General features: G+C 42.0%; 1 protein-coding gene across 1 annotated transcript in view; it reads right to left on the minus strand.

Moving 5' to 3' along the window:
* Positions 1–5356: 5356 nt before the first annotated feature.
* LOC121813231 (signal peptide, CUB and EGF-like domain-containing protein 1) overlaps positions 5357–23532 on the minus strand; it is a 47570-nt gene continuing 29394 nt past the window's right edge. Inside the window, exon 3 of the mRNA XM_042216862.1 lies at positions 5357–6121. Within this exon, the coding sequence (XP_042072796.1) occupies positions 5949–6121 (173 nt within the window). The 3' untranslated portion in view covers positions 5357–5948. The remainder of the gene's footprint in view (positions 6122–23532) is intronic.

Consider the following 23532-nt stretch of genomic DNA (forward strand, 5'->3'; position numbering starts at 1 on the left):
TTGGAGTCTGCATTTTGGGTCCTTTTTCAATTCATACAGTCTGCCCTTGCCAGACTGTGACAGCCGTGTGTTTTCCAGGCTTCGTTGAGCGGACTGAAGAGCTCGTAAGAACAAAAAACACAAACGTTTTAGGACTAAAAAACCAATTTAAGCTGTTACGTTATTGCATCACTGAGAAACAGTTTATTTGAAGAGTTCCAGTCAGGTTTCAGAGCTCATCACAGTGAAGCTAAGAGACAGATGACACGTGGATCTCATTAGGATAGAGATTTGTGTTGGTGTGTGGGATGGTGGTAATTACAAGCCAGTGCATTTTGGGTCATTTTGTGGAGAAACACAAAAAATAATATAGGAATAGTGCAACAAATGGCTTTCTCCTGGGAGCAATTAAGTAAAGTACTGTATTTAAGAGTTCTGTTTAATATGTGTAACATACATTACTGTTTTTTTTTTGACTAATGACCCCAACACTTCACAACAAAGACAGGAAAACATCACAAACATTTGACCACACAGTCTGCAGTTAATGGTCTTTGATATTACATTACATATTATTTTGAGAAAATAATAAGAATAAGAAATATTGGTAATGGCATCAGAGTTGCTAAACTCTTATAAATTCCTGTTCATTATTATCAGACTGTCCTAAAAACTCACTGAAAAGCCTTTGATCCAAAACACCTGAGAGAGTACTGACAGGGACATAGCTCTCCTGTACTGGCTTCACTTCACTGGATCCTGTTAAATTTAAAGTCCTTGTCCTCACACACACAAGGTCTTGAATAATCAGGCACCATGTTTTCTTAAAGACCTCATAGTACCGTATAAGCCCAATAGAGCACTCTGCTCTCAGTCTGATGGTTTACTAGGGCTTCTTGAGATATTTCAAAGTAAAAATGTAGAGTCTTCACCTTTCAGGACACTCTTCTGTGGAACCAGCTCCCAGTTTGAATCCAGGAGATAGACACCCTCTCCTTTTTAGATTAGATTTAAACGTTCCTTTTTGACAAAGCATAGTAGTTTATATATATATATATAGTGACTGTTTGTTGGGTCAGGTGAACATGAAATCTCTCTTAGTTATGCCCCAGAAAGTTGATTCTGTTCATCTGGACTTGGGGAGAAACGTTTCATCACTCATCTACATGACGTCTTCAGGGATCAAGAAACAGACCACAGGCCACTGTTCTGCTGCTAGTTTCAGTCATTGTGCAAATGCATTGTTTACAAAGGTTGATTAAACCTGCAGTCAGCTGAGACTGAAGAAGTCAGTTGGATGAATGACGAAACGTTTCTCCCACTGAAAACGCTACGTCCAGATAAAGAGAATCAACTTTTGGGGATTTCCTTACCTGGATATTTATATTCCACTTTGCATTTCATTAGTTATTACTGATTTCTGGCTCTCTTCCACAGCATGTCTGTTCTTCTGTCAGGAAGGGCAGTGGCTCTCCCTCCATGAGCCCAGTTCTGCCAGAGGTTATCGTCTTGTGTTTGCTCATATGAGATCATCTGCTCATTGGGTTTATTAGGGTCTCTACCTTAAACTTTAAAGCCCTTGAGGCCTTATATTGAATTGTATTAACTCACATTAAGCATCACAATCTAAAGATAAAATGTTTTTCCAGGAACATTTCATGTTTCCCATTTGAGCATCACTATCATTGGCTATACCATCATTCCAATAGCAAAACTGCCATTTTCATTCTGTGATTTTCAGTGAAAAAGTATTTGCCCCTTCCTTCTGTTAGGATCTGCCCAGCTGACTTTGCAATCCGTTGCAGCGTGAAAGAGAGACGATTGAGAAGTATATTCATGAAAAGTATATTCAGGCCCACCTCATCTCTAGTGGGCGTAGGGTTGTTCTTTGTGGACAAAAAGGATAGGACTCTCAGGCCATTTATGGACTTCCTTAGATCACTGTAAAAAAAAAAGAAAGAAAGAAAGAAAAGAAATACCCACTGCCAGGAAACAGTTCTGCTTTCAAGCCCCTCCATCTTTACAAAGTTGACCTCAGTACCATTTAGTCAGAAGGGGACAAGTGGAATTCAACACACCACTGGACTACTTTGAACACCTGGTGGTGCTTGTTGGGCTTATGAAACACTCCCCCACCATGTTTCATGTCCTAGTAGCTGATGTCCTCGGACACTTTCTGAACATCTTTGTATTCAGCATGCTGCAGCAGTTAACTGAGATCCGTCTCTATGTGTTTCACACACCCTCAGTAACTTTTCTAAGTTGTGTTTTCAGAGGACTTAGAGGGGGTCGAGCAACATTTTGTAATATGGACTAACCGTAGGAACTTGACTTATGTGCAGAACACCAAAGGCAGAATTCAGGCATGTTGGTCTCTGCTCTTTGGTTGTTCAGCTGCTCCGTTTCTTATCATCCAGGGTCAAGGAATATAAAGCCTGATGCCCCTTCCCATGAGTTTTCACCTGATAGAGATGATCTTAAGCCAGAGAGCGTTCTTGCATGCTCATACACAGTGGGGAGGATAATCCTGGGAGTTTAAGCTGGATCTTGTCACAGGCCTTCTTCCATAGATTCTCTAAATCAGGACATTTCATAGTTCCTTCTCTAAATTATCAAACTCCTGCCACTGAAACGTTTAATCTCCATCTTGAACATGTTTTCAGGCTCAATGGCATTCCTTTGGAGATTGTGTCAGACCGACAACCCGCTTCATATCCCAGTCATGGAAGGTTTTCCATTCACCTCTCGGAGCCAACCTGAGTTCCGGATTTGCGGACAAACAGAAAGATTAAACCAAGAGTGGAAGGCAGACCTCCGCTGTGTTGGCTCAAGTAATGGACACAGTCTGTTTGACCTGCTCCCCTCAGGCAGGAGGCTCCGGTCCATTCGCACCAGAACCTCTCGCCATAAGAACAGTTTCTTCCCCTCTGCTGTTGGACACATGAACAATAACCGTACGACTGTTCCCACCACTAACACATGACCCTACGCTGTGTCACTGCATCATTCCATGTTTGGCACTGATCACCACCTGCACTCATGTATATATCATGTATATATCTATCCACTTAGCACTTTTAATTCTTATTCTTATTTTTATATTTCTATGACAGTATGTTTGCACTGAAGCACTGCAGCAATTTCCTAATGTTGTAAACCTGCTCAACATTTGGCAATAAAACCCTTTCTGATTCTGATTCGGATGGATTGAATGTGTGCATAAGCCACTTACCTCATCTGCAACAGGTCTCTCTCCATTCAAAGTGCTCCTAGGTTACAAGCCTCGCATGTTTGTGGGCACAGACAAGAGCCCGCCTTCTCCACACAAATGAACAGAAAGGACGCCTCGCTGGCCTCCCTGCTACTCCCAAGGTGAGAGAAGGGTGGTTCTCCTGAAATCTCTTTCTAGGACTCTCCGCTGTAAAACTAAAATTTCTCCAGGATACACTGAACTTTTCACATGTCGCAGTTAAACCGTGTTTCTTCCAGTCCACTGCGCTATCCAACCAACTGCGTACCTCCCGCCAGCTTGTATTCAACTGCAGCCTGCACACAGTGTTTGATGGATTGTGGATGTCTGGCACCGGGAGCATCAGTAGTTGATCGGGAGGAGTATGGTCCTGTTTAAAACTGCAATCCAATCAATTTTACACTCTGCTTATACATGAATACCCTCCAGTGTGGCTGAATTAAAATACTTCTGAAAAGAAGAACGGGGCAAACTTTCTCCACAGCGCTGTGAAAGACTGAATGCAAGATATTGCTAAAGATGCTGCTAAGGGTGGTAAAGCAGTTATTAGGTTTAGGGGGCAAATACTTTTTCACACAGGGCCAGGGAAGCTTGGATGGATTTTTCCCTTAAATAAAAGAATTATTTAAAAACTGAAAGTTGTCTCCTTTGGTTATCTTTGTCTAATATTTACAATTTCTTAATGATCTGAAACATGTAAGTGTGACAAATAAGCAAAAAAGTAACCAGGTAAAGAGCAAATACATTTTACAGCAGTGTAGAGCAAAGGCCGTTACAACCTAATCATGTTGTGAAAGCGACACGAAATTCATAATTTTCAGGATATGAACTTGTCATGTACAAACCGAGCATGTTTTTGTGAAAATTATCTCCTCAAAGAAAGCACTGTGAAGAAAATGAAGTCAATATGAAGCCATAATGAGCTGGTACTGATGTTTCCAAACGAGAAGGAATCAGTTCATCCAAAACTCACAAGAAGGAAACAACAGGGAGAATTTCAAGGTTTGCTTCAGGAATTGAAGCTGTATCATGGCCACTTTCTTACATATCTTAGGATCTTACTGGGGCTGTTGCAGCTTTTTAGCTACCGAGTTTTGCCTCTGAGGAGGCAGTGAAATCACTTCAGACACAGAGCAGCATCTAGCTACTTGTCTCAGGTAAAATTGTATTATTCTACAATTTGTATATTCAGTACTGGTGTGCACGTTGAGTCATGTGTGCACTTGCTCAGATCTGTTGATTAGGATCAGAAAAAATGATCAGACTACATGGTCAGTGTCGACGGCTGCTCAGGTGACGCTATTTAGTTGACTCAAAATATTTTTAATGCACACAGATGTTACACATTTGGTGTGTAAATGCCTGAACAATAGGTTTTATGATGTGCAGATGGGTTTCTTTATTCTCAGCATCTAGATCTCCTGCAAGGTGGCATACATTGTTGTGGTTGTATTTGTATTCAGTGTATTCAGTGGTTGTGTTTTCTTCATCAACAAAGGCTAGGGTGGCTGTGGGGTCCTGTGACTGTCTTACTGAATTCAAAATGTTCTGTCTACCTTCCTAGGTTGTAGTCAAAATCCTCGGCTGAAACACAAAACTGAGTGATGAAAACAGTCAAGACAAATAATTTTATGGAATGGAATCAGTTTTCAGGCCCCTCCTCTGTAGAACCAGCTTCCAGTTTGGATTAAGATTAGGCTTCAAACTTTCCTTTTTGCAAAAGCATATAGTTAGGGCTGCATCGGGTGACCCTGAATCCTCCCTTAGTTATGCTGCAATAGGTGTAGGCTGCTGGGGGATTCCCATCATGCATTGAGCATTTCCTGTCACCTTTCTCACTGAACATGTGTTAACAGACCTCTCTGCATTGAATCATATCTGTTATTAGCCTCTGTCTCTCTTCCACAGCATGTCTTTATCCTGTCTTCCTTCTCTCACCCCAACCAATCACAGCAGATGGCCCCGCCCCTCCCTGAGCCTGGTTCTGCTGGAGGTTTCTTCCTGTTAAAAGGGAGTTTTTCCTTCCCACTGTCGCCAAAGTGCTGCTCATAGGGGGTCATATGATTGTTGGGTTTTTCTCTGCATGTATTATTGTAGGGTCTACCTTACAACATCAAGCACCTTGAGGTGACTGTTGTTGTGATTTGGTGCCATATAAATAAAACTGAACTGAATTGAATTGAATTAAATTGGAGGAATAATTAAACACAGAGCTTGTTTGCCACAGTTTGTCCAATAGCCTGCCTACATCTTCATGCCTATGTGGCAATTCTTTTTCCAGATCCATAAAGTTTTGCATTGGATTTTGACACCTCAAAATTATATTCCCATCTGGACTGACTGGGAAAAGCTTCACATCATGATTATGAGCTATTTTTATCCTCCTTATCAAGACTTGGTTTGGTGCTCATGACATTGGAAAAAAGGTCATCATCATAATTATCTGTGATAGAAAATGTAAATTCTGGAATTTTACAATGAATTTTATTCCACATATTCACATTTATATTAGCACTATCACGTTTAGTGTTGCTCAAACTGCAAATCTACGACATCACTGGTCAGTTACAGTTATTGTCTTAGAACAAATAATTTGATGTTGCTAGTTGAGCCATGTGCTTCAAAAGTCAAGATTCAAAACCAATGAACCATCATATGAATTAGACTTGTTGCCTCACAGCAACAAAATAGTCTTTTGTGTGCGGTCCACGGTGAGAGTTCACTGTGGACTGCACTCTTTCTCCACTGATGTCTTACCGTCAGAGCGGTGGATGCAGGTATGCTGGTTGTCACTGAGGAAGAAGCCCTCTGTGCACATACACTCATAGCTCCCCATGGTGTTAACACACACTTGCTGGCATCCACCGTTGTTGTCCAGACACTCATCCACATCTGTTTGGATGGAGAGATACAGAGAGAGAGAGACATAAAGGGAAGTGAGCAAGATAAAGTCGGCCACGGCAGCGTGCTGGAATAACAGCCCATTAGACTTCATAAATAAACTTGTGTCAGTGAGAGTTTATGTGCCGGGAAATGTCTGATGAGACGGATGACACCAGAGTCAGGAATGCGAGGGCCACACGCACACGTGCACACACAGACTGGGAGAAAGGGCAGGCACGCTGTCCTAAGGGGCCGACCCTGGCACAGCGGGCGGCCGAACCAAACTTCAGGCACTGTAAAAGGGGGTGACAGGGGTGTGTTGGTGTGAGTGTCTGCATTGTGTCGTTGCGTCTATATGTGTGTTAGTGCACACTGGTGGTGCACGAGTGTGTTTATAGGGCCCGACTGTGCTGCTGAAAGGCCAGTAAATTTCCAATGGGGCATGTTGATGGGCCTGAAGTGAACTGGAAACATGTAACACCCTTGACTGACTTTAAGAGGGATCAAACAGGGCCACCCCTGTGTGTGTGTGTGTGTGTGTGTGTGTGTGTGTGTGAGAGAGAGAGAGAAAGAGACTTTGCATTGTGTTTAGTCTGAGGTGGTGAAGTTGACGTAACAGACAGTGCAGACAGGTTACACAAACACAGGCAGAAGGAAGGACAGACAGACGAGAGGCGATGTCATACGTGCTGGGAGACTGAGGGGATCAAACATGGAGCTTTTCTTTCTGTTATAATTAGTGCTGTCAGTGGCAGTGCTGTTGCCCCGTGCGCGGGGCTGCACGGCGCTAACGCGTTAATGAGCTAACTGCGCTAATGCGTTGACGCTGTTAATGTGGTTATGGCGTTAACGTCATTTTAATGAGATTAACGCTGACAGCACTAATTATAATTTGTCAAATATTTTCAGTGGTTGACAGGTCTGGACTTTAGGTAAGCTAAATTAGACTGTTATTAGTGAACCTTGCTTTAAATATACATATAGGAGCCACTTGTCAATATGTGACACTAATTCGATTGATCACAGTCAGCTGAGACTTCTGGTGCGTTTTGTTTGGTAATTTTCGTCCTTTCCGCATCTCTTCTGTTCTGCATGTCACTGCAGCTGGATGCTGGCTCTTTTTCTTCTGTAGGAGGACCCAAGGTTCAGTTTAGCCAGTCGATCGGCTTTCACTCTCTCTCTCTCACTGCAGTGATGCTGCCGCAATGAATTTAATACCTGGGTTTACATTTCAACACCATCTTTTCCTGGGAAACATCCAGGAGCAGGCAGGGAGGCATCCAGATAAAGACTGGCCTCTGATTGGCCTTTCCAGGTCTGCTCCGGTTCCCCGTGTGCCCTTATGCCCCTTCTACCACCTCACCTAAGGGGGATAAGCAGGGAAATGATACACACCTCCATTTACAAGGCTCTTTGTTTGAAAGGATTATGTGTAATGGGTTGGATCTGGATTCTGTCTCCTTCCTCTAGTGTTCTGGTCTCTGCTGGCCTAATCCCCGCTAAGGACATAAAAAGAGCCATTCTAATTCACTTCAAATCAATTTTCCATTCCTCAATAAGATTTCAGGATGTCTGCTATGAACCCATCAACCCTTCAGCAAAGGCTGTGGAAACTTAAATATTTCAGCACATGTGCCGATGTTTTGTAGTTTTTCATCAAAATGGTGAGGTGGCTCAATGAGGGTTCTTTAAACTGCAGAGAGTTTCTGCTTTAGCTGAAGCATTTCTCCAGACAAGGAAAAAAATGTATTATTATAAAATTATTATAAATGCAGGTGCACACAATGGACAGGCTGCCAAAAAATGTGAGAGTGGATCTACCATCTAGCCCTCCCAAGGCTCTTTCATTTGATCTGCATCTTCTGTCAGACAATGCAATCGCTGGGTTAATCATTATTCCCAGAGGAGATGTTTTTTAGAGCCTTCCTTCCCCTGTGACTTGCAGCCAGAGCGATAAAAACCACCATTAAAACTCTGCCTCACGCAGGGCTTTGGACTATAACTAGAGTAGCATTCGCTACAAAGAAAACCATAAAAGCAAAAATTGTAAGTTAAGCAACAGTCAATTGGACAACAGATCTTACAGCAAGGATCTGATCCAATGGTGGTTTTCATTTCAGAGTGTGGGTGCAGCCCTGTTTGGAGCTGTCACAGGAACAATCCAGTGGAGGAGGGAGGGGGTGACCCTGAGGGAGAGATTTACAGTACGCTCCTAAACGTTACCCGATATCACTATCTTTCTATCTGTGTCTCTATCTTCTCACCTTCTCCACTTTTGTCCTGTCCAGACAGGCCACAGCAACTGCTGGAGGAGGGGTGTAGAAGGAAAGAAAGAAGCATGCGTTTGATTTGCAGTTCAAGTCCACCCTCTTCCAACACCCTGTTTGTGCTTTAATGTGAAAGGTTTCTTCCTTGATGAAGCTCAACTACCCAAACTCCTTGAAAGCACATTACACAGATTTTTTTCTGATATGGGGGAAATTTCATACACTCAAAAATGTGACTTCTGTGTGATTACTTCAAGTAATAAAAGGAAACTGCTCCTGGACATCATCACATAGGCCCAGTTCCACTCCTAAGCAAGGATCGTTTCTACTACAACTGCAGTTTGATGATTTTTTAGCCCAGCTTGTCACTAATTTTTATACCTCAAATATCAGCATATTTAAAATAAAAACGAGCGCTAACATGCTAATCATTAGCCATCTCGAATTGGGATTAGCATGCTAACGACGGCTAATCAGCACTAAAAAGCGAGGAATCAATGCGAATTTGGGATTTAGCGCATGTTCTATATCCAAGAAACTAAGAACAAACGACGGCGTAATACAGTTACTGAATCTAAAAGGAAAAGGAGCATATATTTATGATTGTAGCGTGTCCGAGTGTGTGTGAACTTCCTGTTTGTTTATGTTAAGACCGCTTTCTATGTTTCATTGTGATCTATCTATTCGCCTTTACACTCATGAATTTAACTAAATCATTATTAATAGTTATAAGCTAATAGTATCAGTCTTAAGATCCATTTTGTCCTTTAGTGGTCTCGACGCCTCTGATAGTGCTCTCAACAGAATGTCTCCATTGGATCTCCTAGTAGAGATAACCTCGATTCTCTCTCTGTAGATTAATATGAAGAGTATACACGAAGCTAATGGACGAGAAATCAGGGCGGGCCTTCTCTAGGTGCAATAATTGAGGCAGCCATCCAGCAAAACAGATGTGTATGAGAAACTCCTTCCCATAACAGACTCTACCGCTCTCACGCATTTTCTAAAGTCTCACAACTTGATTGTCACAGCTCAGGCGTGTAAAAGCTTCCATATTTAAAGACTGGTATAAAATGTTTTGCCTCTATGGGAAATGAGGCGAAATTCCTCTGCGTGCGGAATAGAATTATTCTTCTAAATTTTAAAATATTGCTGTTGAATAAAGTATCATAGTTAGGTGGCTCGAGGCAGAGGAGCTTGTAGCTAGGGATCCCTGGACTGTGTCGTATGAGGCATGACTGTAGGAGACAATATCCTCCATAGATCCTATATCAAAGCTGTGATGGAGATCTACTCTAAGTCTGGGTATGTGGGTGACTTCACATCATTCGATGGCTTTGTGGGGAGAGTTGGGGAATGTATATGATATTGATCAGTAGGTTATCTGACGTACAATAGAATGGACTTGCTAGTTTGATAGGTAAAGCGTGAAGTACTGACCTTACTCCCATTTGCAGTCACATTAGGTGATGTTTCTCTCATAAAGATAATGTTGACAAATGAAGTGAAATATCATATGGAGTGTTATCTACACGCATCGGTGCGTTGGGAAGAAACACTTTCTTTTGGACAATGGAAAATATATCAGAAACTAGACTGAGTATAAGCTTGCTCAGAAGTCAAGTTCACCCGATCAACACATGCGAGTAGCTTGACACGGCTTGGCTAGATGAATGGGCCAAACTCTACATGTAGAAAACCGCTGCGACACGCAGGGACGGAATTCTCTACGACTATGCTGACGCACCCAACGGGTTTGAGTAGGCCATTCCGGATTAATCCTGCCCAGGGTAACCCTCCTGCTACGCGCCAACTTTGGTCCCCACATGTCATATACTGACAGTGAAAATAGAAGCAACAGCGATTTGGCTTGAAGGCAATTTAACCACAGTCCATTTATCGGATATGCACACTCTAACTAGTTATAAAAACTCCGATTTTCGCACTGACCGCATCAGGACACTCTTGCTCAGACTTAACCCTCCGCCTACCCCACTCCTGCTTTACAGGTGAAAATAGAGCAACAGGACCGCTGAGTCTTTGACTTTATTTATTTTCTGCTGTGTTTTACTTGCATCTATTTGAAAGACTGAGTGTAAACACAAAAAATATTTTATTTTATGTGCTGGAATGTGCAGAAAATAGGTTTAAATGTTAAACTAATTTCTTCCAGTCAGAGAATGTTGCAGATAATTTAATTTTTGCTTGATGCATAAAGTTAAAAGATTAAAACTAATAAAACAAGTTTTAAAAAGAGACTTTTCCATTTGATTACATTTTGTATGATGGATTATGCAGAAAAAGTAGAATTGGGCTGAAAGATCTATCGCTTTATCACCTTTCAGGTTGTAAATCGTGTTTTTAAAAAGTAACTAAGTAACTAAGTAATTAATTACTTTTGAAAATAAGTAATCAGTAAAGTAACGGGATTACTTTTTTGGGGAAGTAATCAGTAATTAGTTACTGATTACTTTTTTCAAGTAACTTGACCAACACTGGCTGACGACCAGCTCTATCAATTGTAAATATTAAATGTTTATGCAGTTAAATGCAGCACTTTCATTCAACTAACTGATTTCCCAGACAGTGCTGGTGCAGCCTGCACTTGTTTGAAACAGGACTTCCCCTCTCCATCATCATCAGGCTTCCTTGCTAACACGCTAAAGGTTTCTTCACACTACAGAACTTTACACCTTTCCAAGTTTTCATTGTTTTTCTCCCCTCATTGTCTTGTTATTTAACACTAAGAGGGCGCGCTGTGCTTGCACGAGCTATTCTTATTCTATATTCCTTTTAATTCATTATAAGTCAGCATCTAGTGGTAATTAAAGGAACTGCATTTCAATCGATTCTCACGAGTTTCTTCGGGTTTTAGACTTGAACTCTTTCGAAATGTGTTAAATGTGACTGGCTGAGAGAGACATAATGGCAGCAGCCCTGCTTGTTAAAGAGATTTTCCCTGAGAACATGCCAGTTTTACATGTGGAGCAGAGGGTTGGTGGGAAGCTGTCACCATAATTATGTGTTGCTGTGTTTTGTGTTGTTTATTTTCTGCTGGCTTGTCATCCTGTGCCACTAGCTTGGTTAGCCGTTGCGTTGTCCTTAAAAAGAGGGCATGTGGTTCGTGGCATTTCACCGCACGTGTTTGTGCCACTAATTCAAGTGATACCAACTGACTGCTGTGGGAACTGTCATCGGTCGCTCTTTGCAGCCCAGTGACAGGAAATCAGTGCGAGACTTGTTTTATTAGATGGTGACTGAAATTGGCTGTTATGAACTGCTGCTAATTAAAACCAGGTTACTGAGTTCAAACGAGGCAGTAAAGTGTGAAATCAGATGCAAGATGTGTGTGATCACAGTCAGACCGCTACCAGCTACTTGTTTGCCTTTCCTAATTTCTGCATTCCTGTCCTTTTCTCTGTATTTTGTCATTTGTCATTCAGTTCTCTGTTCTTGTTTATTAGCCATTTTTCCCTCTTTTTATTCTCCTGTTCATAAATATTCCATGCCTTTATTTTGAAAGCATGTTCTCTGATGGTGCCCAGTATCTCTGCCTCGCAGTCCTCTCTCACTCTGTTATTTGAGTTTTTCTTCACCTCCATCTCTTCGCCCAGTGCTTCCTCTGTTGATCTGTGACATGCTCTTTTTATCCTCCCATCTTTCTCTGTCATGTTTTTAGCATGTTTCGAAATCTTTCTGTTTGCTGACCGTTGTCTTATAACACATCAGCAGCTACAAATGTGAACAGAAACAGCTATGCTAACAGCTATAAGTATACCTGAATACATGCCTGTATTTAAAGGCATGTATCTAGGTTTTTTCTTTTGTATATTTGTACATTGGATATTTCTGAACACTGTTCATATGTGCTGTAGAACTGTGCACCTCAGCCCATGTCAGCACTGAGCACGAGATCTCTGTATCTCTGTGTCTGATTGTACACATGTATAGTGACAATAAAAGGCATTCTCTGCATTTAGTATAAATCTGTAGAGAGAGTTTGTTAATTGTTACTCATCTACTCCCTCATGTTGCCACCTGTTACAGCTAAAAGGAGGATAAGGAAATGTTCTTCTGTTCGTTGAAGAAGCAAATATAGCGTTACTACACAAACACTGTTCAAACTAAAAGTCATATTTTCAAAATGCAGACCCATTTTCACGTGACGCTGTTCCACATCTTTAGCAAAGAGAATACAACTGAGACAGACAAACAGAAATATTCAGCGCGTCCCATCATTCACCAGGACTTTGATGTTTGGGCAATAATCCCAAACACCATGATATACAAATGACCCCAAAGGTGTGTAATGACAGTATTTGTCTCCCTGCCAGATGCGTACAAAGTGAAAATAAATTAGGAAACTACTGCGGCACCCTGAAGTGGCTCAGTGGGGGCCGTGATCGATGGTAAAGGTTTGTTGTTTTTAAATGGAGAAACCAAAGAAACCAGTCACGCCCATGAAAATGTTTCTCTGAATTGGAACATTTTCGACCGTTGGGGTTAAATGTATGGACGAGAGGCAAGACCTTCAGAAATGTGAAGGTTGCAGTGAAGTTAGCTTCTTTTTAATGCAGTGTTATGTCCTTCGTGGTGATGTCACCATTGCTACACAGAATATAAAAATGTCAAATGGATTTTCTAATCTACAGTTCATGTGCCTTTCCAATGATCTGTCATTTGTAATGCGATTACAGTAAATTAAGTGTATAACTTACTATAAAATTGTTCTTAGATCTTTTATGTCTTAATTGTTTCTATAAATGGTTTGCTCATTAAAAAACTATTTAACAACAAATGGTATCTACTGTGGTCTGGCACTGGTATATTTATAGAATTAGACGCGTCTTCAGCAATTAAACATGAAACAGAAAATAATTTACTAAATTTGCAAGATGGAAGGATGTTGTTTTGGGCTGCTGCCATTTATTTTACCCACCTGGTGGTCTTGCCATTTCTGTATTACCTCTGTTGAACTTTTTTATTCCCTAAAGTTCAGCTGAAAACAAGGAATTCAAACGAGACAAATCCAGTCAGTTTGTGGGCAGAGGTGTTGGGATTACTCACATGTTTAGTAGTAGCCCTGTGATGTGTGGCTTACTCTGATCCCAGATGTTTTTGCAAATGTGAGACAATATCTCATTTTGGAATGCGGCCCTTGAATTTTCCATTTGAAAACTCATAAAGCCAAAAGGGAACAGCATTGTTTGGCCACAGAAGATCCAGAAGATTAGCTTATACTTCAGATATGATGTGTGTTACATAGAATCCATCTACATTAAGCCCACTTTGAGAAGATATATGACACTGCAGTTTACGTTCCTGTGTATTGACTCATGGAGACTCTCTGATGCTTCGTGTTTACTGTCGTCGCTAGCTAAAGAGATAAATAGTGCCCTGTGATGCATGGTAACCCTATAAACAGAACTTTCGGAGAGTGACGTGTTGGCCTAACATCAAACCGCAGTTTAAGCCGAGCTCCAGTCTTGTTCTTCGTGCTGCCCATCAACCAGAACGGCAGTATTTGTTATAATGTCTCACTCTCCAGTGTCTCATTCAGCACATTTACTGTATAGAAAATGTGTCGCGCAGCTCTGTTGCACACTCGTTTTGTATATGAACACTATTGATTCATAGACCGATAGTGTCTTGGCTCTCATATTACAAGTTGTCATAACATCGTATATCAGTGCTGTGGGTTGAATCAGCTGTGATAAGTGCAAAGATGTTGTACATTAAAGTCATATGTCTTCCATGACTGGTGAAAGAGTCGCTAACAGGCACTGCTCTGCTTTCTGACTCATTAATCATAGCTTGGCGAATAATGTCGATTGCTGCGACACATATGTCTTCAGGTCCGATCAGCTTCGGGTTCAGGTTGTGTGGTTTCGCAGCAGGAGAGGTTGCCGATGATCAAAGCTGACGGGGAAGTGGTAAGTTGACTGCGGTGTTTGGTCACCATCACAGGGCAACAGAATAATATGAAAACAACATTTTTATCCAGCTTGTTTGTTTCAAAGTTCACTCTCAATTTATTTCTCATTTTTCTCACACTCTCCGGGCCTGCCTGTGGAAAACAATAACGACTCGTGGTTTTTAATAGACCCAAAGAATGACATTCAGAAACCTCAGAAACTTGTGGTGTTTTGAAGAAGCGGGGATGACAAACTGCACTTTGAAAAAGTGAGCCAAGAAAAAAGAAAAAGGGCAACAGACGTGTGCGAGTCTGCAGGAAGTCTTCCAGATGCACCATGTCAACGAGTCGAGCTCTAATTGATTTAAGATTGCTTAATTTTGTTCTGATTAAAGAGTGATCCTGTTCAGCTCCTTTCTTCTTTTGATTTTGACTTTATTTATTTGGCTTTGGCTTAGACGCAGCTGGCCTCAATGTGTCGATGGTTCGGTGCCCTCTGTGAATGTCTGGCGCTCTCGCTTCAGTTTATTTTTGTTCCGACAAGTTCTTTTTATTTCATGTGGAGATCTGAGAGGTGACTGCACAGTGGGGCAGTCACCAGAGACAGTGTGTCACAGAGCAGTCCAACATGTAAAAGACAAGGTCTGCATGGGGAAACACAAACTTGCATGCAACTTCCAATGTATGGAAGAGATGCTGTTGGTGGAATATCTGCACCAACAGATAAGACACAGAAATGCACCACAGTAAAAAAGTACTTGTACATAGTCATTTATAAGGCTGGGTTGTGAAAGTCTTTCTGGGCATCTTCCAAAGTTTAACAGTGCACATATTGCCCAGCAAAAGAGAATAAAAAGACTTTGGAAGATACCTCATTGGTGAGATGAACCCATTCTCTTGCGCCTATCCCAGTGACCTGGGAACTGTCATGTTCCAGCTGTGTGCAGGCAGGGATTGGACCCAAACGCAAACTCACTGAGACACGAGGAATAAACTCAAAAGCACTGCTTTGTTGCAGGAGAACGGGGAAAACAGAACTAAACCAAGCTGGGAAATATGAGTAACTGAACCGCGAGGAAACACAGGGAAACAGCCATGAGGGGCGACGCGACACGGAACAGAGGGAGACTCTGACATAAATACACAGAAGGTAATGAGGGAAGTGGAAGCACACAGGCAACACAGCTGAGGACAATTACACTTGACAGGACGGGGAGGACACGAAACTAGAAACTCTGACACCAAGATGTGGACCTTAAACGTAACACAGGAAGTACACAGACAGCCTGGAGAGAGAGAGGGAGAGAACATGAAGAAATACACGAAGGGGAGAGGAAAACACGGAACACAAGGAGTGGGAGCAAAGCACATTAACTCACATAGGCAACAACACAGGGGGAACATACAGGCAGAGAAGATTAAACACAGAACAGAAGGCACAGAGAAACATGAGGGGCAGGGGATCAAAACCTAGGAACCATAGAATAAATCACAAATGAACCTGACATAATCCAAAGATCACAAAGAACTGAAAACGCTGGGTCAGGAGCAGTGTTGGTCAAGTTACCTGAAAAAAGTAATCAGATTACAGTAACGCGTTACTGCCCATCTCTGGTCAGGAGACCCAGGACCCTGACAGGAGCACCCTGGATGTTGCTATTTAGTTATTCAGGTTCTACAGCTCAGCTGAAAACCCAGCCTATGAAAAGATAAGCAGGAAATTTCATATTAGAAACAGTAAACATCTCTCCTGGGTTCTAGTAGAACACTGTATTATTTTATCCTCTTAAAATGCTAATTTTCTATCATGTTATAGTACAGCTGAGAACTGGTGACAAAACTTTCTGTTAATAAATGGGCAAAAAAGAGCAAAGGAATACAGTGGTGTGTACTACTCTCTTTGCCCTAGCAACAAGAGAAAGAGAAGTAGGAGGCTCCCGTTGAAAACTGAGCTAGAGGACAAGATCCGGTAAAGCAGCAACGCTGATCATTTTATTAAAGATGAAAGAATGTAGACAGTTTTAAACTCTCAGTGATGCCGCAGTGCTCGTTTGACTTTGGGACCTTAATGCATGATTATGATTAGCTTGTAGAACCACCTTTAGTAGCAGTAACTTGAAGCTTCTCACACCATTGCCAGGGAATTTCAGATCACTGTTCTTTACAATGTTGCTTCAGTTCATTGAGCTATGTGGGTATTCTTTCATGCAAAGCCTTGATTCTTGTAGATTTGATGTGGATGGCATGCCTGGGATTATTGTCATGGTTTTTGGCCCAGTTTTAGCTGGCTTCACATTAAGAATACTTTGGTATACAGAGGTTTCAGTCCCGTTCTTCAAATCAAGGCAAAATCATGTGCGCGACTGTTGGTTTGAGGTGTTTTGGTTAATATGTGGTTTGCTTTTGCCTGACTGATATAGGAAGACTGATGCCAATAAATTCAAACTTTAAAAGCCAATATTCTAAACAGAATACTGATTGATTTAGATATGCAAAACATGAACAAATTTCTCTAACGGTTATTATGTGTAGTTATTTATTTACTTGTTTACGCTTTGCCTGACTGTTCAGATGAGCAGGTTGTTACGTTTGTAGCATTCCACACGCGTTACCAAGAAGGAAGCTGCAGAGTGCCCTCTAGTGGACAAATAATGCAACTTAGGATGTTACAAGTTGAACGGTATTTCTCGCAATCTCTTCTTTACATTTTAAGACGTACATTATTAGCAGTTACATATATTGATGCTGATAGATGGCAAATAGATAATTTTAGGATCCACTATGTACCCGCTGGTTTTTATATTTTTAATGCTGTCTGAATGAGAGTGTACTTTCTTTTCCCCATGACTGTATCGCAACTATGAATTACAAGCTTTACCCCCCTTACCTTTCCGTGCCTTTTTCCATTTTGTTTTTCACCCCACTTGCCTTGCTTTAAGCCTTGCCTTAATTACCTTGAGGAAGCTGTTGTGATTTCGCACCATATAATTAAAATTGTATTGAATTGCCTCCCTCAGCCTCTCAGTTGATGTGAGAAGCACATTGTCACTGTGTCCAAACAAACTTTTACACGAGTTTACACAAGCGCAATCAAACAAAACAGACGAGTGCATTTTGGAACTGGCCTTTGTTCATGCAGAAATGTTGGCAGAGATCACTTAGACTTGGACACAGCTTCAGTTCTTCTTTCTCTGTCCTCACTCCCTCCCCCTCTCCAGCCTGAAAACTAAATGAACCAGTCATATTATGACAAGCATTAAACCATGAGATTTGCTTGAAATAGTGTTAGGAAGTGCAATAAAAACAAAGCTGAGGGTTCAGCGAGGACAACGTGACTTCTGTGCTATTCTTAAACCACTTTATTTACGCATTTACTGGAAGCTGCATTTATAAGGCCAGGACACAATGCTTGTCTAGACTCCCATTCATGCGACATCTACAGTAGCCTACATTTGGTAAAAATGCAGTGCAGTTAAGGTCAGTAGAATAAAAGTCTGAAGTCTAGTCGAGTCTATGGAGTTTCATTTTTCACAGTTTAAGGTTTGTGATTGCATCTTGTGGTTTAGCACGCTCAGAGAGAGATAAGCACCCGCCAAACTAGTCAAAACCACCTTGTGGTAGTCTCTTGCTACAGCAGGAGTCCATGAGGACATTTGATGATGTTAGTGATATGATATCATTGACATCATATGATGTCATGCACACACAAACTAAACACAAAATAACCGCTCGAGTACTATGCACTTTCTATCTGATATTTAAACACCAATGGATACATCAGAGAGCAACACGAGGTCAGGATCTTGCATGCAGACCGGAGAAGCTAGGCACCGAACCACCACCTTTCCGATTAGTCACTGACTTACTCTACAGCCACCCCAATAATACATCTTTAGAATGACCTAATTGTGTTGTTTATGTCATTCAAGCAGTTACTACAAAGACAGAGTTCCAGTTTGCAAATGCTTTTTCGAAGCTGGAAACTATATAAATGATTTCCCACCAACACAGCGGTCCATATATTACACATATGTACTCTTTTTTATGGCCTCCCTTTAAATAAACATAGTATAGGGCTCTCTAACTAGAAGAGTGTCATGTCTGGTGCATTTCTTGTTCTTGTTTTTCTGTGTTCCCTGAAGAGCCTCTCTCTTTAACACCATGTGGGGGGCGACCTTAATAAACAGTGCAAGAGACAAGAGGAAAGACCTACCTGTACCAAAGAGGAAAAACCTCTTAGCAAAATCACAGTTTCAGATGCTAGCAGATAGGCTGGTCACACTATGCTCAGAGTTTTACATTTGATACTGAACAGAAGTACAGTGGGGCAAAAAAGTATTTAGTCAGCCACCGATTGTGCAAGTTCCCCCACCTAAAATGATGACAGAGGTCAGTAATTTGCACCAGAGGTACACTTCAACTGTGAGAGACAGAATGTGAAAAAAAAATCCATGAATCCACATGGTAGGATTTGTAAAGAATTTATTCGTAAATCAGGGTGGAAAATAAGTATTTGGTCAATAACAAAAATACAACTCAATACTTTGTAACATAACCTTTGTTGGCAATAACAGAGGTCAAACGTTTACTATAGGTCTTTACCAGGTTTGCACACACAGTAGCTGGTATTTTGGCCCATTCCTCCATGCAGATCTTCTCGAGAGCAGTGATGTTTTGGGGCTGTCGCCGAGCAACACGGACTTTCAACTCCCGCCACAGATTTTCTATGGGGTTGAGGTCTGGAGACTGGCTAGGCCACTCCAGGACTTTCAAATGCTTCTTACGGAGCCACTCCTTTGTTGCCCGGGCGGTGTGTTTTGGATCATTGTCATGTTGGAAGACCCAGCCTCGTTTCATCTTCAAAGTTCTCACTGATGGAAGGAGGTTTTGGCTCAAAATCTCACGATACATGGCCCCATTCATTCTGTCCTTAACACGGATCAGTCGTCCTGTCCCCTTGGCAGAAAAACAGCCCCATAGCATGATGTTTCCACCCCCATGCTTCACAGTAGGTATGGTGTTCTTGGGATGCAACTCAGTATTCTTCTTCCTCCAAACACGACGAGTTGAGTTTATACCAAAAAGTTCTACTTTGGTTTCATCTGACCACATGACATTCTCCCAATCCTCTGCTGTATCATCCATGTGCTCTCTGGCAAACTTCAGACGGGCCTGGACATGCACTGGCTTCAGCAGCGGAACACGTCTGGCACTGCGGGATTTGATTCCCTGCCGTTGTAGTGTGTTACTGATGGTGACCTTTGTTACTTTGGTCCCAGCTCTCTGCAGGTCATTCACCAGGTCCCCCCGTGTGGTTCTGGGATCTTTGCTCACCGTTCTCATGATCATTTTGACCCCACGGGATGAGATCTTGCGTGGAGCCCCAGATCGAGGGAGATTATCAGTGGTCTTGTATGTCTTCCATTTTCTGATGATTGCTCCCACAGTTGATTTTTTCACACCAAGCTGCTTGCCTATTGTAGATTCACTCTTCCCAGTCTGGTGCAGGTCTACAATACTTTTCCTGGTGTCCTTCGAAAGCTCTTTGGTCTTGGCCATGGCGGAGTTTGGAGTCTGACTGTTTGAGGCTGTGGACAGGTGTCTTTTATACAGATGATGAGTTCAAACAGGTGCCATTCATACAGGTAACGAGTGGGGGACAGAAAAGCTTCTTACAGAAGACGTTACAGGTCTGTGAGAGCCAGAGATTTTCCTTGTTTGAGGTGACCAAATACTTATTTTCCACCCTGATTTACGAATAAATTCTTTACAAATCCTACCATGTGGATTCATGGATTTTTTTTTCACATTCTGTCTCTCACAGTTGAAGTGTACCTCTGGTGCAAATTACTGACCTCTGTCATCATTTTAAGTGGGGGAACTTGCACAATCGGTGGCTGACTAAATACTTTTTTGCCCCACTGTATGTCGTTTGTGCAGAGCAGCGGGTCTCATGCTAATATACAGGAACTCACAAAGACATCCGTTCATTCAGTGGAAGGTATATGTGAAGGTCCTATGGACCTGTCTCTTGATAGTTATTGTCTGAACTCTCTTATCTGACATTAGAAATTAAGGTGCTGTGTAAATAATTACCAGCTTTCCTCTTCGTTATGACAGACTTTCCAAAGTGTTCCTTTCTGAATTGGAGTAAATATGGCTGTTTTAAAGGTGCTGTGGCGGTTAGTACTGTTTCATCATAGCAAGAAGATCCTTGGTTCAGCTCCTGCCTGGGGCTTTTTGTGTGTGTGGAGCTTCCATGTCATGGTACTCTGGCTTTCTCCCAGAGTCCAAAGATATGGATGGGTCCGGTTAATTGGTGAGTGAAAGATAGGCAGCTTGTCCTGGATGTACCCTGTCTCTTGCCCTTTAACAAGCAGAAGGATATGGGTGGATGGCTTATTTGCTTTGAGATGAGGTTAGATGGTGTGCTTTGCTTGCCATTTATGTAAGCTAGGTAGAACATTATAAACTTAAATGTATTAACTCTCATCTGAGGCAAGTCTTGTTTTATTAAGCAGGACAATGCCAAACTACATTCTGCAAATATATATATATATATATATATATATGTGTGTTGTCGGTGTGTGTGTGTGTGTGTGTGTGTGTGTATATTAGGGGTGCAACGATACACAAAATTCACGGTTCGGTTCGATACTTTGGTGTCACGGTTCGATATTTTTTCGATACAAAAAAATGTTCATGCCTTTTTAATTTGTCATTTATTAAAATTATAAATATATATTTTAACTCAAAAGTACAGTTTTTAAATTTAACCCTAACCCTTGTGCGTGTTTTTTATTTTGACAGCGAATGCGCACCTGCGGACCACTTATGTGCAGCCCTGGTTATTTAGCTCGTCATATTGCAGCCACAGAAATTCTTTTGTCCATGAAACCATAAAGCTGCACTTTCTTTTTGCCTTATAGTCTGATTTGTCATAACTTCTCCGTTTTGTGGTAAGCTTTTCTTTGGCTGTCACTTCTTCACCCTGACCTGTCTTATTTGGCTCAGCAGAACTGAAATATATATCTGTCTGTGAAGGTTCTCAGTCATCCAGGTCATCGTAGTCAAATATAAATCCTGCTGCTTTTACACACGCACTCACATAAGCTCAGCGATTCTCTGCGCGATCAACCCACATGTTTAAGCTTGTTATTATTGTCACTAATTATTGTCAAACATCCGCAAATTATTGTCACTCACCAATCAGTGCTGTCGCTCTCTATACACAGTTCGCACGATTGCAAAGTGAAAGCAAAAAAACAAGCGCAAATTCAAACGCGATTTCAATATGTCACATATTGACAGTGGCTCACCGATGCCAATGACATAATTACCCAGCTACATTTCTGAAAGAATGCAAAAGCATTGACATATATTTTTCCTTCCTACAATAGCCCGACGGGCAGGGAAGAGATAGATTTTGGTAGCCCGACTGAAAAAAATCGCTAGCCCCAGGACGTCGGGCTAGCGATATTGCGAGCCCTGTATCTGATTGAGGAATCACTCATCTTTGGAAAAGAGAGTTTATTACAGAGAAATGTCTCTTTCCAAAATAAAAGCTATACTATCCGCTTCTTCTGGGCTATATTCTCAGCAGCATAAGGAGAATCATGTGCTAACAGCTGTCTAAATGACTCGGCTAAAGTTAGTAGCATGCTTGTTGTTTTTGTCTTTGCACTAGGATGATGTCGGCGTAAATGTGCAGTCATATTCGTTGTGTTCCCACTAGTGCTTTCAGGTTAATCTCGTTGAAATGACCTTAACGCCACAACACGGCAAATCTCCGTTAACGAGCTACCGCCGATCGCCCCGTGCATGGGGCTAGACGGCCAACACGTTAACGAGCTAACTGCGCTAACACACTAGTTCCCACCCATGTAATTGAGCATTGCATGGCACATCCAACATACTGTTTTACTTTAGTCCATGACGCGCTTACCTTCAGGGTCATACGTCACATGAAAACCAAAATAATTCCAAACGCCAGATCTGAATGAGGGTGGGGGAGGTTCAATTTGCCATGTTGCAAGGAGAATCAGTGAATCTGCGTTCGACTACTCCGCCTAGGCTGCACTGTCGACCCTAGGCGGAGCAGTCGAACGCAGATTCACTGAGCGCTCAACACAGACAGCATCGTCAGAAGGAAAGTTGATAAAATAAATTACAAATTTTGTATTGTTCGATACATATGCGTACCGAACCGAAAGCACTGTATCGAACGGTTCAATATCGATACGAATATCGTTGCACCCCTAATATATATATATATATATATATATATATATATATACTAGATATATTTAACATGGGCACCAAACTTAGATGATGAAACCATCATGGAAGGACAGGCCCCTGCACGGTATGTACCACCGGCAGATAGAGGAGGTGGCTGATATCCAGAAATCCTACCAGTGGCTGGACAAAGCTGGACTGAAAGACAGCACAGAGGCACTAATCATGGCAGCACAAGAACAAGCTCTGAGCACAAGATCCATAGAGGCTGGGGTCTATCACACCAGGCAAGACCCCAGGTGCAGGCTGTGTAAAGATGCCCCAGAGACAATCCAGCACATAACAGCAGGGTGCAAGATGCTAGCAGGCAAGGCATACATGGAACGCCAACCAAGTGGCCGGCATAGTGTACAGGAACATCTGTGCCGAGTATAACCTGGAAGTCCCGAGGTCAAAATGGGAGATGCCCCCAAGGGTGGTGGAGAATGACCGAGCTAAGATCCTGTGGGACTTCCAGATACAGACGGACAAAATGGTGGTGGCTAACCAACCGGACATAGTGGTGGTAGACAAACAGAAGAAGACGGCCGTAGTGATCGATGTAGCGGTTCCGAATGACAGCAATATCAGGAAGAAGGAACACGAGAAGCTGGAGAAATACCAAGGGCTCAGAGAAGAGCTCGAGAGGATGTGGAGGGTGAAGGTAACGGTGGTCCCCGTGGTAATCGGAGCACTAGGTGCGGTGACTCCCAAGCTAGGCGAGTGGCTCCAGCAGATCCCGGGAACAACATCGGAGATCTCTGTCCAGAAGAGCGCAGTCCTGGGAACAGCTAAGATACTGCGCAGGACCCTCAAGCTCCCAGGCCTCTGGTAGAGGACCCGAGCTTGAAGGATAAACCGCCCGCAGGGGCGTGCTGGGTGTTGTTGTTATATATATATATATATATATGTATATAGATATAGATAGATAGATAGATATTATATTATATATATATATATAT

This window comes from Haplochromis burtoni, unplaced genomic scaffold, assembly GCF_018398535.1.
Source record: "Haplochromis burtoni strain Fernald_Lab_line unplaced genomic scaffold, NCSU_Asbu1 Contig_1303, whole genome shotgun sequence".
In the NCBI taxonomy this organism is placed as follows: Eukaryota; Metazoa; Chordata; class Actinopteri; order Cichliformes; family Cichlidae; genus Haplochromis; species Haplochromis burtoni.